Source organism: Ambystoma mexicanum, chromosome 13 (assembly GCF_040938575.1).
Source record: "Ambystoma mexicanum isolate Mex_15411 chromosome 13, UKY_AmexF1_1, whole genome shotgun sequence".
Taxonomy (NCBI): domain Eukaryota; kingdom Metazoa; phylum Chordata; class Amphibia; order Caudata; family Ambystomatidae; genus Ambystoma; species Ambystoma mexicanum.
Window position 1 is genome coordinate 406,178,241 of NC_090938.1, and position 16,788 is coordinate 406,195,028.

The 16,788-nt window shown below is 44.3% G+C and overlaps 1 protein-coding gene across 1 annotated transcript in view; it reads right to left on the reverse strand.

Annotated features, from left to right (window-relative positions):
- PSME1 (proteasome activator subunit 1) overlaps positions 1-16,788 on the reverse strand; it is a 152,480-nt gene that overhangs the window by 89,079 nt on the left and 46,613 nt on the right. Inside the window, exon 3 of the mRNA XM_069634001.1 lies at positions 6,411-6,473. Within this exon, the coding sequence (XP_069490102.1) occupies positions 6,411-6,473 (63 nt within the window). The remainder of the gene's footprint in view (positions 1-6,410; positions 6,474-16,788) is intronic.

The following is a 16,788-nucleotide window of genomic DNA, read 5'->3' on the forward strand; positions in this document are numbered from 1 at the left end:
GACAATGAGGTGTGCATTAAACACACCCCAGTTAGCAGCAAAAGAGCCAGCGAAAAGATACATGAAGGGGAAAAGCGAGCAGGCAAATATGAGGGAACATTGACCGGTTGGGTTGTAAAAAAAAAAAGCAGAATGAAGAAGCACAGGCACAACAGTATCAAATTGTCTCTGGCACCAATGCAAAAAGTGGCACACAGTTGCAAACAGCAATTCATTCCTTTTGTCAGAGAATGTTTGGGTAATACCCAAATGGGGTGTTTTTTATCAAATGGGATGAAAATTGTGCATTTTAAAGAATATTTTATGCAGTAACACTGGTCAAAACTGGGCCAAGAAAGTGGCCCACTTTGACCCCGAAAAGTGCCCCCAGTTAATGGAAATTGAACATTCGGACTTTGACTCTGTAGATGATGAAACTCTGATAGAACAAAGATGTTCCACTCCAGAAAGACAAATAATCAACCATGCCAAAATCAGAGGACTCAGCTATTGAGCTGGTGGGCCAGGCAGATAAGCCACGTCTGAAGGTGACAGTCGACAGAAGCTCATTCACGATATTGTGTATATTTCCGGATAGGCAAAACGAATCAATAAATATGTCGGCTCTACTTTGGCTGCTACGGCTGATACTTCTACTGCGTTTCATTGATAGTAGCGACATTGAGTATGTGGAACACATTGAATTACTTGCCTCCTAGGTCTCAAGGATGCACTGTTATTCTATTGCTAAAGTTGATTTCATACTTTCCCAGCTCGCCAACTTTTCAAAATTAGGTTACGATTTGGATATACAATGTATGAATAATGTGAAACCTTTGCATGGTGGCGTTTTGAGGGGATCGGGGTTGAAAGCCTGAGGAAGAAATGTTCGAGGGAGAAAAGACTAAAGAATATTTTTCTGAAATAACCTTCGGTCTTTTCTCTCCTGAACATTTCTGACTCTGACCCGCCCCCACCCACACCCCCTCCCTATAATTACCTTGCTTCTGACTCTGTGTCCCTTCAACGCCTGTTCCCTTTCACTTCTGTGATCGGGAACTGGCACCGCAGGGTCCTTACCCTTTTTCTGCATTTAGGCACGGCTGCGGGGGACACCCCTGCAACCCACGCTCACAATATAATGAGCAAGGGTGCATGGGACACTGCCGCAACCCCCAGTACTGAATGCATGATTTGGTCAGACTTTTCAGCCGTTTGGAATTATTGAACAGCCGAAATTCAGACAAATCACACATGCAGTCATTTTTAATCGGGCATTTTGGACGATTCCGTTTTCAGGCAGTATGAAGATCTAACAATAACTAAAAAATATACCGGAAGATGTGTTACAAGTATGGTAGCCAAAGATTGGGGTGTTAAAGACTGGGATTGGTGATCAGGTTTTTTTGCCTGATAAAACATTAGGGCATCCATGAACTTGTAGCATTATGACTTGTAATACCCAAGGTCATACACATTTTACAGGCATGGCAGGTCCCTGGATTTACTGCTGCAAAATTAGGATTTTCACATCCAAGAGAGCTGGCTTATACCTAAGCTTTCATGTGGCTGGCTACCAAATATTCCAAACTCAACAGGACCTCCTTATGGGAGGGTTGGGGGGTGGGGGGACTTCTGATTGGAGTAAGAAATAAGTGAGAACATCTAAAATTACAACTAATTCAAATTAGCAAAATGTATTGCCAGTTGAAATACATTTAAAGACAGCAAATGAGCCTGGGAGGTTGCTTGTCCTAAATGTATATGATCCTCCTGGAGGGACCTGCACTGAGCTACTTTCTGGATGATGAGCTTATAATGATAGGAAGGGATGTGGTGATGCATACTGTGCAAGGGTGAAATATGTGGACACGATGTTGCGTTATGTTGCAGTAGGCCACGAACACCCAGGGAAGACTATGGATTAACTTTATGAAAGAGTGGGAGATGATAATGTTAAATGGTTGCACACAGGCAGCATCCTAGTGGGAAGGACAAGACCACTCTTGACTACTGTTTCGCGAGTGGCGGGTTGACTGACTAAGTCAAGCGTTTAAATCATTTTAGCGATCATGCTGTATTGGCGTTCCATACAACCCTAGTATTAAATAGCAGCGAGGAGATGGTAGTGGGTGATGTGGATATAAATAATGGTAAAAACTGAATAAGATGACCATTAAAAACCTGGAATAAACAAGTAGGAAACCATTACCCCTAGATAGAAACGGTCTTGAAAGGTTGGAACACAAGACCCCCAAAGATATTGAGGAATGGATCAGGTCTTTCACATATGGGATCGTGACTCAGTGGGGTACGTATGTGGTGAAAGAAGGCATAAAAGGGAGCACTAGTTTTGACAAGGAAATTAGGGATGCCAAGCGTGCAGTTACGGAAAGAGATAAGGAGGATCAACGTCGGAAAGTTCAATAGCCTATTGAAAGTTGGTGGAGGTGCCCAGGTAGAAAAGATCAATGGCAATGAAATGGTAAAGGGTGATTCCAAGAGTATGTGGCAATTTTTGGGAGCGGTACAACAGAGTCAAGCCAAAGTGGTGACCAATCCAGTTAGTGAGAAACAGTGAAGAAATCACATACAAAATACCTACCACTGCACAGAGCAATTGCCTACCGAGGAGACGACTAGCATACGTAAGACTGATTTGTCCACAGAGACCACATTGCTACTGTGATAGGAAAGTTGAAGGGACCACGGGCCCCTGGGCCTGATGGGTTGGCAAACGTGGTCCTGCGTAAAGACCTGGCTACATGGGCCGCTGTGTTGGACATATTATTTAAGAAGGGTTGTACTGACAGAGATAGAACGGATGCATGCCGACAATCAGTATTAATTCCGGTTTACAAAAAGGGTTCCAGTCTAAAACCTTGAAATGATAGACTTCTTTGAATGTTTGATGTGCCTGGGAAAATGTTTGCTTCCTTCGTTTTGAAGCAGTTCCAGAAGTGGGCAGAAACAATTGAGGTGCTAGATACCTTTCACAAAGGCTTTAGAGCCGGCTCTTCAACTGCCCATAACATTATGTTATTGGAAGCCCTTATTAGGAGAGCCAGAAGCAGTACAAGTCCCCCTTTATACGTATTATATGTGGATTTCCGCACCGCCTTTGGCTATGTCGATAGGGGGAAATTATGGCAGAAGTTAAAAGCATGCTGCATACCGGGCTGGTTACTGTATTGATATTACTCCATGGGAACACTATGGTAAAGGTGAGGCTGAGTAGCAGAGGGGCCTGCACAGCTACCATAGCAGCACACAAGGGAGTGAAACAGGGGTGTGTGCTTCCCCCCTCTGCTATTTAGCATGTATCTGTCAGACCTGCCTGACTTCTTACAGTCGATCAGCAACTGTCCCCCTAAAGTTGGGCAAAAGCCTGTCACCTGCATATCTTATGCAGATGACGTTATGCTGCTTGACCACACTTATGTGGGAATGTTGAGAACTGTGGGGGCATTGCAAGAGTATGCAATGGAAAATGGATTAGAAGTAAATGTTGATAAAAACTAAATATATGTTATATGGAGGTAAGCAAAAACTTATGTGCAGGAAAAATCTGGTGGAAGGACAAATTGAGCTGGTGACTCATAGAAATATCTCGTAGTGATCTTTAGGACAGGTAAAAAATAATGCTGTGCTAATTGGTACCAAACACAGAAATAGTGTATTGGAAACAGCACTGGTTAAGAAATGTTCTCAGCAAACGACTGGGTACAGTATGACGGGCATACTAACAGTGTATTTACAGAGTTTCTGCCCAGGAATATTGTCTGGTAGCAACAGCATTGTGTTAAAGAGCTACCAGTGGTTACACGTTACGGAGGGCAAATTTTACCAGAGGATGTTAAATCTACCCCAATCTGTGCCAATGGAGGTAATTAGAATAGCATTGGGGCTAATATCACTGACTGCCCAGCCATTAGAGAGACAGGGATACCTGTACATAAAAGCTCTAAAAGGACCCACAATGCCCTTTGTTGAAATTGATGGGGATGACAATGAAGCAAGAAAATCCTTCTGGGCTTGGCAAATTGTGCGACACGATTATGAAATTGTTTGACTCGATTTGATGGTGTCCGAATTGGAATACAGATCTGAATGAATTAAAGGCATCTTTTGAAAAATAATTTGCTCCATGGGATTGAAATAGAAATTATGAACATCTAGCAACATTAAAAATGTATGAGACCAATAAGTTAACCCATAAATACAAGGAAACTCTGCAAATGTATTCCCCTGCGGTCCGGAGATTTGTCCTCCTTATGAGAATCAATAAATGGCCTACTCTGAGGATACGCGGTCCTCAACTACAAATACCCTGAGAGAAGCGATCTTGCCGGTTATGCACATACCCCATGTTTTAGAAACACAAACGCATACTGACAGAACGTCTGGCGATGAGAAATGCCTATATGAGCTTCTTGAGGAAGTTTGGAAACAATTATGACACGATCAAGAATGATGATTTTTTTTGCAATAGTTTCTGACTTCTGGTAAACCTTCTCTGCACTTGATAGGATTTGAAAACAGGTGATGATGAAATTATATGCGAATGCAGAAGCATTGGAAAACCAGGATTGATATTAATTTAAAAAATCCAATCGCCTATGAAAATATATGAAAGATCGTTGGTTAAGGTCGGCGACTGAGAGAATATCATGATAAACTGCATGATATTAATGTAAACTGATTTTAGTTATTTGATGGATGAAATGTGATTAATGCATTACTTGTATGTTCTTGATTGTTTTTAGTGTAGAATGTATTGCTATATATTTTAAATTATTATAGATATGTGAAAGGTTCATACAGAACTAAAGCACATTATATACAAAAAAGTGCATCCCCAATTTTGGACACACTTAAGCATTCAAAAGGTGTTCACTTGGTATAGGAGCAAATTTTAAGTACTATTTATCAAATTACAGTGGTGACACTGGGCCTCATTCCGAGTATGGTGGTAGTCATGGCGCTATTTGCGCCATGACTACCTCCCATACCGGTACCGACTCCGACTTGGTTCAATGGGGAGTTACCGGTGTAGTCCGACCTTTGCGGGACCGGTAAGTCCCCATTGAAATATCCATTCCCCATTCCCATTTGAGCCCCCATAGGACTCAATGGGAATGGGGAAGTAGCTAATAACGGTACCGCAATTTGCGGTACCGTTATTAGCTCTCTAGTCCCTTTGCGGCTCCCCCTAAGGGCGCCTGGTAAAACCAGGCACCCATAGTGGGACTCGCTAAGGGACCTCGTAGTAGGGCGGTAAGGGATTACCGGCACCGGTCTCCTTAACGGTGCCCGGTATCCCTTACCGCCCTACTTGGAATGAGGCCCATTGTCATCTAAACACTGCTTTTTACAGCCTCACCCCTGTGTGCCTTCCACCCCTCTACATGCATTGTCTCCCTAGCTTGAACAGTGTCTCCTGCCAGCCGCCTCACACATGGGATTCCTTTCACCCATACTATTCCATTGTAGCTGTGATTTTACCATGTTATCTAATGGCTGGGGGGTTGTCACATCGATAGAAGGATAAGAGCATTCATCATGACAAAGGTCTCAACAGCTTCGCTGCTCGCGCTTTGACAGGACAATGGTGACAGCAACCAAAGGGAATTAAAAGACCACTGGGAAGGATTTGTTCAAATATTTCGAGGGACGGTTCCAGTAAAGATACAGAAGACAACCAGTCACAAGATCTGTTTGGGACTGGAACCATGGACAAGGAGACCTAACTGCGGACCGCATCAGCTGCAAGCTCAGACAGCAAGTCACCCTCAAGACCCCTTCTCCATGATCTTCCAGTTGTACCATAAATGGTCTATCCTACTATTGCATCTCATCACTGTATCCACAGGTAGGCATGTGCTACATAAAACCCAGCACAAACATGCATCACTCCTTAGGGAATCCCCTCCAGAGGGTGAATAGCAGTCTCCATACATCCTAAGAAACCAACTCATTGCACTGCCCAGACCACGGAACAAGGCTTGTCCAAGAACCATAGTAGATGAAAAGGTGGTATTTCAATATTACTATGTTTTATTTTGAAAGGGTTTTTATAGTTGGATGATCCGATTTACCAATTGCCCCTTTCACATGACCGTTAAACGCTTCAGCCACGTATGCAGACACGCCGATGTGCTCAAGCAAATAATAGGATCCAGACACCCACGCACAGAGAGCCAGAGAGAGGACAACACTCCTGTGTGTGCAGTGTGTAACTGGTGTACATACAGGTCTGTAAAGATACTAGCGACAATCGGACTCATCACTGTGCCCCTACAACCAGGATACCAGCCAACTGCAGCCAGGAAAAAGAATATCCAATTTACGAAAAAGAGCCCCAGATAAGAAATCAAGTATTAACTAGACAGAACGTCTATTGGGGAATCAAGAATCAAAGTTTTACATACCTTCAGTAGGCGGTCCAGCTCCGTCATCTTCTTAGGAAAGTGGGATCCAACAAGGGTCTGAGCCTAAGAAAATTTAAAAACAGAACAGCGTGAGATAATCGGCGGAAAATGAAAAAAAGGGCACGGACACTGCTGGAAGTAGCTCATGTTGTAAGGGGCCCAACTGGAAGAAGCTCTTGGAGAGGTCACTGATGGAAACAAACTCACAATGAGGGCCAACTGTATTAGGATCTGTGACAAAGGGCCTCAGTAGAAGTACAACTTTGGTGGTGAGGCGGAAGAAAAACCTCCAGCAAAATTCTGGCAATAATTCCACCACCTTACTGCAAAATGACACCGAAATTTCCATGGAGACCTATGGACTACATAAATGGGGACCAACATCGCCATACCACCACTTGTAATCCGGCGGTAATTCCGCCGGACCAAGTGGTGTAACAGTAATTCTGTTTGGCGGTATTCTGGCGAATTTACTGTCGGAATACCACCAAACTTGTAATGAGGCCCAAAGTCCACTGCCTAACCTGTTACGCGGACGGTGGGGGTCACCAGGGAGGGTCAAATGTGACCACAAGCTGTATGATGCTGGATAAGGGCGGCATGGGAAAATCCCCTGGCAACCCCACCAGAGGCACAGGCTTGCCACATGAGACCCTCAGATCAGGAGAAGGTAGTGGCAGAGAGTGGTACTGGTGAGGATAAGGCGATGTCTGTCAAAGGGTGAGGATGTCAAGGAAGTAGAGGTAGAAACTGCTATTTTGCAGGCAGTACCAGTTGGTAACAAATGGCCAGAGCTGAAAGGGGCACTAGTGGATGGATCAAACACCACGGAGGAGTGGATACTGTGACAGAGTCAAGGACCTGACCCAATCAAGGGGTGATGGGAGGCCTACCAGTGTATTTGCCAAAGCCAGCCTTACCCCAGGGGCAGGGAGAGGGTGTGCCTCAAAGTTTGTCCCCTCCACTAGTGTCTGATTAAATGTGCAGAGTACCACTTGCTATAACCCCATGCCTACCTCTTCATGTATTGGAAAGTGGTTTCTTTCTGCTTTTCTAGGACTACTACATCCAGAAACCAGTGTGGCAAAGAGTGGAGTGAGGAACCCACCGGAGGGGAGTGGGGAGAGGAGAGAGAGTAAGAGAGAGTAAGAGAGAAAGAGAGAGAAAGAGAGAGAAAGAGAGAGAAAGAGAGAGAAAGAGAGAGAAAGAGAGAGAAAGAGAGAGAAAGAGAGAGAAAGAGAGAGAAAGAGAGAGAAAGAGAGAGAAAGAGAGAAAAGGAGAGAGAAAGAGAGAGAAAGAGACCAGCGGTGAAGACACTCGCACCAAGGTCAAACTCTAAATTGACGGACTGCCATTGCCAGGCACCAGCAGACCCGTGTTCACGTAGGGGGTGGTTCTTAAAGGGAGCTTTATGTTGTCGCATTGCTGTTACCCGCCACAGGGAGAAATGAAATGCAACTATTGGCCCAGGAAACCAACTGAGCGGAAGAGCCAACAGGAGCTAGAGGATAAAAGGACACAGTAAGTGTGGGCTGTTCGGGTGAGGTCAAGTGAGGAAAAGGCGGAAAGAAGGACCAAGTGGAGGAAGGATAGTGTGGCGGAGCATAGAGGAAGATTACAGGAGAGTGTGCAAGATGAAATATTGTTTGGTGAGAGACAGTGGTACTTGGGTGTGAGAGCCCATGTCTGATGAGTGACTGTGGTTAAGCTTAGGAGTAGGGGGAGTAAGGAGAATGGGTGAATTAGATGAAAGAGTGAAACAGCGGGAGACAGAGTAGTAGTGGCAGAGTCTAGAGTAGAGAATGGGAAGAGAGGGGAGTGGAGACTAGGAGAGGGGAGTGAAGACTAGGAGAAGGGCGTGGAGACTAGAGTCGAGGGAAGGGAGAGGGAAGGGAGAAGAGAGGGAAGAGAGGGAAGAGAGGCAAGGGAGAAGGAAGGGAAGAGAGAGGGAAGAGAGAGGGAAGAGAAGAGGGAAGAGAAGAGGGAAGAGAAGAGGGATAGAGAAGAGGGATAGAGAATATACTAGTAGCCGGAGGGACAGAAAGAGGAATAGAGCTAAGAGAAAGAAGAGTGGGAGAAAAAGAAGGGAGGAGAGTAGAGGAAAGGGAAAGGATGGAAGAACATCAGGGTGACGAACAAGAGAGAGTGACATACATGGACCGAGTGAGAACTAGGTGATTGGAAGGCACCACTTACTGATAATATTCGGATTAGAAGAACCCCCGAAAAGCTTTGTGTGCAAAATTCGATGTTGGCTTGGGATCAAGGATGCTATTTTTAAGGAATAGCCGCAAAGCACAAAGGGAGGCAGTCGGACGAGTTATGGACATGGCTTGTCTAAATATTGAAATCAACTACCCCAGAAGCCGATCAGGGTTGGAGAGTCGGGAGATGCTGGAAGAAAAGATTTGAGCGCAAAATAAAGAGGAGTCGATGTTGGCTTGGGATCAAGGATGCTATTTTTAAGGAATAGCTGCAAAGCACAAAGGGAAGCCAACACATGAGTTATGGACATGAGACATATTTCTCTAAGATTAAAGAAGAAAACATTTGCAAGAGCCAAGTATTGGACAATTCAAAGTGTACAAAGTCTATGCAAGGTAGAGTGCAATGACGCCAAGTATAATTAAATCAAATACAGATGGGAAACTTTGGCTCACGGCCAGACTGATGAGATATGATGGTCTAATTGGGAAAGTGGGGAGTAATCTGATGTGATTCAAGCACATGGGTTTTGGTTTCCGTACATGCTGCTAGCCGAGTCGAATGTCCAAGGTTGGGTGGGCATGCCAACCAATCAGGGGATCTATGGGGCAACCTGCTATACAGTGTTGCATAGACCAATCTGCTGCGGTTTTGTTTGCTATAATCAGTATCATGAGTATATAGAGGTAGTTCGAGGGTTGTTTTACAGATAAGAGAGCCAATGAAGTACTAACCCGTATAACTTCTATAAGTACATTTGTTCCCCTAATCCATCCCTCCCCCTAATAGGTTTTATACTTTGTCACATAGGATGACATCATAGATTACAAGCGTAATCAAGTTTGTGTGTGCAAGCATCAGTCTGATGTCTGCCAGATGACCCTGCTTTATTAAATTGAGAATAAAGTAGTACTTTGCCATATTCCTCCAGTCTGTCCGGTTATTTGGTCTGAGATTTCGATTGGTAATTCCATCTAGCACAAAAGACGTGTGAAGCTGCTAGAACACAGAATGATCCAGTGGGCCAGGCAGGAATAGATGGTTGGAGGAGGAACAAGAGAGGATCACATAGTACATCAGGAGTGGAGCGAGAAAAGGAGCAGACCTAAGGGGAGTCGAAAAACAGAACATAGATACCATTCTAGCGTCTTTTTAAGTAAACTCTCAGTGACTGCCCAACGGTTGAAAAGACTAATGTTCAGGTTTAGTCCTTGTGGTATGGGGCTTCCAGGAGCCAGCAACCAGTCATCCGCAACAGAGAGGGTTCGGGAACCCTTAAACCCACAACAGTCGATGATCGCCCAAGGCAGAGGCAACAACCTCTTAGAACCGTTAAAGACCCAGGATGCCCAGGAGAACTATCATACCTACAAAGTTAGTAAGGACTATCCAAGAGTGTGGCCTTGGAATGTTTAATTTCCTTATTTGAAGGCTGGTATCATTAAGACCCAGCTTGACACAGAGTTCAAATTATTCTATCCGGACACGTTATTGTGCTCAAATACCCATTTTAGATAGTGTTAAGGAATACTGTGCACTTATAAGAAGTTTAATAAAGCTTTGAGAACCCACTTTTGTCTTCGCATACTTCTTGGTAACAGTGGCGGTTCACGACATAGCTTACAGAAGGCACTGCTAGAATAAGCTTGTCCATCCCAGTGCACAATGTTAGGAAGCTCCTGCAAAGAGCACGATCAGAAGAAGCTCATTAGGCATATGGCCCAAGTGGAAGAAGTTCACATGGAGGGGTCAATGGAATAAGCTCTTGCAGAGGGCACAGCTGGAGGAAGCTCACCCTGCCGAAGGCAATACTGGTAAAACCTCACACTGACAGAGCACTGCTGGAAAAGGCTTCCACAGAAGAGTTTTGATAGGAACTGTGGAGAAGAAACACACACAGAGGCCAATGCTGGAAGTAGGATTACACAGACTGGTGTGCCAGGGAAGATGCAACAGAACACACACCATTTAGGGATGCTTCAACACCTTTAATTACCCACAATTAGAAAGGGTTGGAGGGATGCATACTGGACAGGTAATCAACGCAATGGAGAGATTCTAAGAGCACAGTGACAAGATGGTGGGAAAAGGCAACTCCAGTGAAGCGCCTATACTAAGAGGAGCTAGTGTATCAAGCCCAATATCCAGTCCACATGCTACTTTAAAAGGATTTTGGGTGTCCAACCCAGAAACGTCCTTTAAATCAGTCACAGCCTAAGGGAAGCTTTAATTGCCCCAGCACGCTTCTTTAACTTGGCCTGGCAGATGACCCCAGTGTAAAGTATTCCTTCTGAACTCTTTAGCCTTATTGAGTACCTTCCCTGGCAAGACCTTTTCCGTAAAACTTCTTGCTCTTGGGCTCTCTTTATGCAGAGCTTGCAGCTTCCTGTCTTTCCTAGATGTCTCTGATGCTAAGACAAAACCCAGAGCTACCCCTCTTGTCCTAGGGATTCTTCTCGGTATGATTTTCTTCCCCTCTACCTAGGGATTTTAGTCAGACTGCAGTAATTATGAACCCTCAAGAGTCAAGGTTTCTCCAAGAATTAAACTTAATTTATAGTTGGCGCTGGTGGCTTTGCAGCTACTGCCACTATGTGGGATAGAGCCTCCAGCAGGCTACTCTCAAGCTTCTCCTGTTCACAGCCTGGCTCCTGTCAGCCTTTGGCATATATCACCAATTAGGATGTTTACTCTAGCCTTTCCTCGAAGCCTTCCCTGTTCTACAACGTGGCCTACACGGCTAAGCCACCTCTTGTTCTTTATCTCGGCCCATAAGTGGCCCATAAGTGGCCCATCTAGCTTGGCCATCTCAGGATCCCTCTTCTCTGTATCTCTGCCTTCGCTCTCCTACAGTTGGTCAGGATGCTTCTGCCTCTTAATAGCTCCAAGTTCTGGCTCATGGAGCAGAGTTATGTCGTTGTCAGCCATTCCATTACGATTGTTGACATAAGATGCACACTGCCATCTTTAATAAGGTAGGTGGTTATTTACAGGAGACCTGATGAAATAAGGCTGGGCATGAAGCATGTGTCGACTCCCTCTTCTATATTAATGATGCAAGACGTTTGATTAGTGAATAAAAAGCCTTTTAAAACAAAGAAAACTGGATTGGAATGTATAACAAAATACTCTTAGTCATTCAAAGAACCATTAAGTGCACAATACAACAGTCCTCCTTTCATATTTACTTCAAATGCAAAATGTTCACTATTTGCGTGGGATTCTTTGTGACTGCCCATGATCTGCAGTTTGTGTATGCATGCAAGCATAACATCCAGTGCCTGTTTGCTACAGGTTTACACAATTCTTTGTAAATTGGGCCACCAGCGTTTAATATCAACGAGTTCAATATTGTCTGTGGCACAGACATTCTGTAATAATCTAAGATAAAACAATTATGCTCTCAAAAAAAAATGGATTAAGAGATAACTGAAAAACAATTTCTTTCTTCATTTAAAAATAGAATACAATAGTTATCTCTTACCAACAAACCTTTTTTTTGTTTAAATATAGGAATTCTGATCTTAACACAATCCTCAATGCTTTCCGACAGTGAAATCTTTCAGTAGGGTTTAACATAAGACAGTCTATAAATATATGGGCCAGCAGCTTTTCCCAAAGCCCTAGTGTAGAGACTGAGTGGACCATCGATAAGGGAAGGGATTCCTTAGGCTTCCCGCAGTTCATCTATGAAAAGCAGCAAGGGGCTAAGGGTAAGAGCTTGTGAGAGAGGTGGCATGAATAATAAAGGCAACATTAATATTTTACATAAAGGAATGTCCACACCAGATTTAAATATTACATTTGTTATATCATGTTGCAGATACATAAATATTATGCACATTAAAAAGGAATGGTAGGCCCCAACTTTGTAGGTGGAAGCATTAGTTCAGAAATCCATTTTAGGTTCTCATCTGTTAACTTTGGCAGGTCTTTGGTCATCTTGCTGGCTTTCAAGTGTCCCGAAACTATTTTTGACAACAGTGAGGCTTTTTCCCTAAACCTCAGTGAAAGTTGGAACTCATTCATTTGGAGCGATACCCTTAAGTAGCGCATAGGGCTACGTTGGCAGGATTGCTTCCAAAGTACCCAATTTTTTCCATGACAGAGTTTTCTCACCTCAAAACTATGTTGGCGTCTCTGGCTAGTGGCAGCTACGTATTTCTATTTGATTTTTACCACGCTGTACCAATTTTACTGCATTGGTAGCCTCTTCCTTTCTGAGAAGTAGCAAAATAGCTATAAAGCCATTTTCTTTGAGGTATTCTGTATTCTTTGTAGCTTATACAGCTGGATGGGCCATTTTGTCTGTTTCCGTACGTGTGCATACGTGTCCGTGCAAGTGGCCACCAAAGTCTGGATGTCCACCTACATTTTGAATGGTGTGGGGGAAGGCGAATGGAGGGTCTCTCCCTCTCTCCCTTCTCCCCCAAAACTCCCCCACACTCCCTCCCTGCCCCCCCGGAGCTTGCTGTTAACTCCTAATCCTGCTTAGAATAAAACTATACCTAGTGGGCCTAGGGAAACTGCCTTCAGGCACCTCCCTCTTGATCTGCATGGGAGCAGCTGGATCCTCTGGCATTTCAGCCATGTACCCTCTTAGAAGCTCAGGGACAGTGAAACTCACTGGACTGGGAAAGAGCCGCTGCTGCCTTGTTGGAACCTTACCAGAGTTTTTTCTTGATGCTCAACCGTGGCTGCTGTGTCGTGAAACACCCTGAAATTGACTCCTGCAGCAGTCCTCTTTCATGGGATTTTCTTGTGGTCAGCATTTCACTCATTAGTTCTGACACAAGCATCCAGTGACCTGTTTTAAAAGGGTCTTTATTGTTTCCTCAGTGCTTCTGTTGAATCCAGCTCTTTGTGGGTCACTTGAGAAACCTGAAGGTGCTCTCACATCTACTCCCCAGGGATCTTCTGTTCAGGTGGCCAGGGACATCGCTTTTGGATCCCGACCCTAGGGGTAGACAAGCGAGCGGAGGATCACCGGGGTATAGGGTCCTTGGGGGATTAGAGAGGGGGTACCTGAAGGCGAGACATGATATCACCCCCCTTTCCTAGTAATAACCTATCCTCCCCTCGCTTAGCCTTTATGGGCTATTTTCAGTCTCAGTCCATTATCCCCTATGATTTTCATTTCAGAACTGAGATGAAGAGACAACTAGGAGTAATACAGATTTCCTATGACAAGTACCACTCTGGTACTGTGACGAAGAGAGGTTAGGCATATCACACTGATGGGCTTGAACGATGTCAGGCAATTGAAAATACCTTTTTTCCATTCACAATGGGCTGCAGGTGAAACAAGTATAAAAGCTGGAAGTCAGAAGTGTCAAGAGAGAGGTACAAGCGGTGCAGGTGGAGCAACGCGAGGAGAAGACCGGGAAGTTGCCATGCTGAGGGGCGAGAAGCCGAGATGCTGAGGAGAATCTCGGAAGTCCTGCTGTGTGCAACAAACAGGACCGGGAGCCCTGTGTGAGTGAAAGCAGAGACCAGGCATCGCGGAGAAGCGGAGGCAGAGCCAGAGGCTGCCGTACCTGGAGTAAGCAGTCAGCGAACCGGTGAGTTGCTTTACCCAGGTAGAAGAGGAGGGAAGCCACTGAGTGGAGCATAGCAACCCGGCAAAGCTCTAGAAAGGCTCTGTGGCTCAGATGGGCTGTTAAGCCCATACCAAGTTAAACTTACCATTATTGAATACAAAACTCTTTGAAAGGGGATAATGAGCCCGTACAAAGTGAAACACATTATTATTGAATAACACACTCTGTGAAAGGGGCTGTTGAGCCTGTACCATCTCACATATATCTGCATATATATTGAATGTTGAATCACATGAAGAGTGTGATATAACTGAAACCAAGTGAACGACAAGAAACCTATTACTTGAAGAAAAGCTGTGAAGTAATAACCATAAAGGGCATCTTGGGGAAAACAAGTTCCCCATTATCAGCAAGCATTTGGAAAGTTATATGAAAAATCCTGCAGTGAAATGAAAGCCTGTCCTGATGAACTATTAAGCAATAGGATTGGGGAACTTATGGCTGTGTGACCTGTAATGGGTGGACATTGTGGTCTGTTAACTGCGCCTAGACCAAAAGCCAGTAAAACTCAAAATTGGAAACCAGCAAACAGGAGTGACTCCTTGGTGAAAATAAAAAGGAAGGGAGGGTCAAGTGGACCTGATATTCATTTGTGAAGCGGAGGAGAACAATTCAATAGCTGAAAGTTGATCTTGGGGAAGGGAACTCCAAGACCACAGTGTTGTGTGAACTTTATTGCCTTCATCTTGGGGAGGGGAATCCCAAGACCACCGGGTTGTGTAAACTGTATTGCCCGTTTGAACTTGGCGAAGGAAGACCTGAGACCAGCAAATAATGCAAACTGTGATATTGGTGAATCTAAAGACTAACTTGATCAATCTTTAGTGAAACAAGGTTATGTTGGAACTATATTGAACTTGAATCAGGGAACTGTGATGCATTTACTTTGAAACACTTATATTTGGTTGAGAGCATTTCCCCCACTAGTTTTGTTGTAGCTGTGAGGACAGTTAGGTTTTAAACACAGACAGAATTATTTTGGACTTGGACATTCCTTAGATTTCTTAAGGCAGTGAAATCCTGCCATAGCATAGGGTTAGTTAGGCGTTACACCATTGTGAACATGAATAAAGTTGGTTTAAAGATACCTTTGTTGTCTGTGTTATAGCTCTTCATACCATGGCTGTCTAACAGTCACATTGAATGAGTATTCCGATATCGACAAGAGGGTTTCCTTCACCCAAACATTTTACAAGGACTGTGCTTGCAGACCCTGTTGCAGAAACCAACACTGTAACCAAAACTAAATCCAAACACCGGCACAGACATCTGCACCCATGACTCTTGGGCTTCCTCTAGGTCTTCCAACAGCCTCAACCATATCCTGGGGACCATGTGCCTTCTATTCCATCACAGTCCTTTTCTTGTTCTTGGGACCTCCCCTGCAGACCTTGTACAAGGCCTTCTGACTACTTCAGCGGTAGCTGCAACAGGGTTTGGCTCAAGCACTGCAATCCTTCTTCCAGGGGTCTTTGGTCAGTGAACCTTTGTGTCTTGTCTGCTGGTGTCCTCCATCACTGCCAGCCTGATAGTTGCCACCTCTTCAACTTACCCTTGGCTCTGGTAATATTTATCTGTATTTTCACTAGGATATGAAACTGCCTACTGATCATTTCCTACTCATTCCCATGGACAAACATGCTGCAACTTCTAAAAGTATTTGAAAGTATTACCCACCTGTCATCTTGTGTTGAACACTTGTTTGGACAGTAGTTTGAGCTTTCTCAGGACACTTAGCTGTTATTATATACAAGGTTCCCATTAAGTTATCTCAAATGTAGATATATCTTGATGTTCATCTTTACACAAACAGTGCATTTTCAGCAATGGACTGTTTGACCTTTCCTTTAATGTTTGTGGATGTGTGTGTCAGTTGAACCTTTAAGGCCATCACTCTTCCCTCATAAGAGCTAGAGAGCTAGACTGCTCATAAACATTATCACTACAATACAGGACTAACTTGGTGGAAATGGTACCCAACAATACAGGTTGGTCTGAACAAGCCCTCACCAGACAGCCAGGGGTTAGAGTGAACTGCAGGTTCATACTTGATTTAACCTCTTCCCCCACCCCTCCCACAGGCCTCTGTATAGTTCTTGTTCTAAATAGCTGCCTCAAAGGACGCAAGTGGCTCAATCCCTACTCATTCATGAAGTAAGTCTCCATGAGGATAAGATAAGGAAGACATACAGAATTCTGATTAGCATAGAGGGACTGTAATAATGCGGTGTGGTTAGAGTGGGGGAGGACAGGACTTGCATTTGGGACTGCCCATGCATTCTGGAAGAAGTGTCAAGCATTTAGATTACCAGTTCATGGGAAGTTCCTTTGGTCTCCTTTGTTAAGGACTGGTAAAAAAAACAGTCAACTCCCAGTGTGACAAGGCCGGTCACCTGGCCTTGTAAATGGATGGAAGTGGGAGACAGTGCCAGCCCTAGTCGTGGGGTGAGATTCTATTAAAAAGCCCACTAGTCGTGATCCCCTTACCACCGTGCCAGTATGCTAGTTTGCAGAGCCATATCTCCCATCATCCCACTTTCCAAAGATACTTGCCAATATTTTCCTGTCCCTTC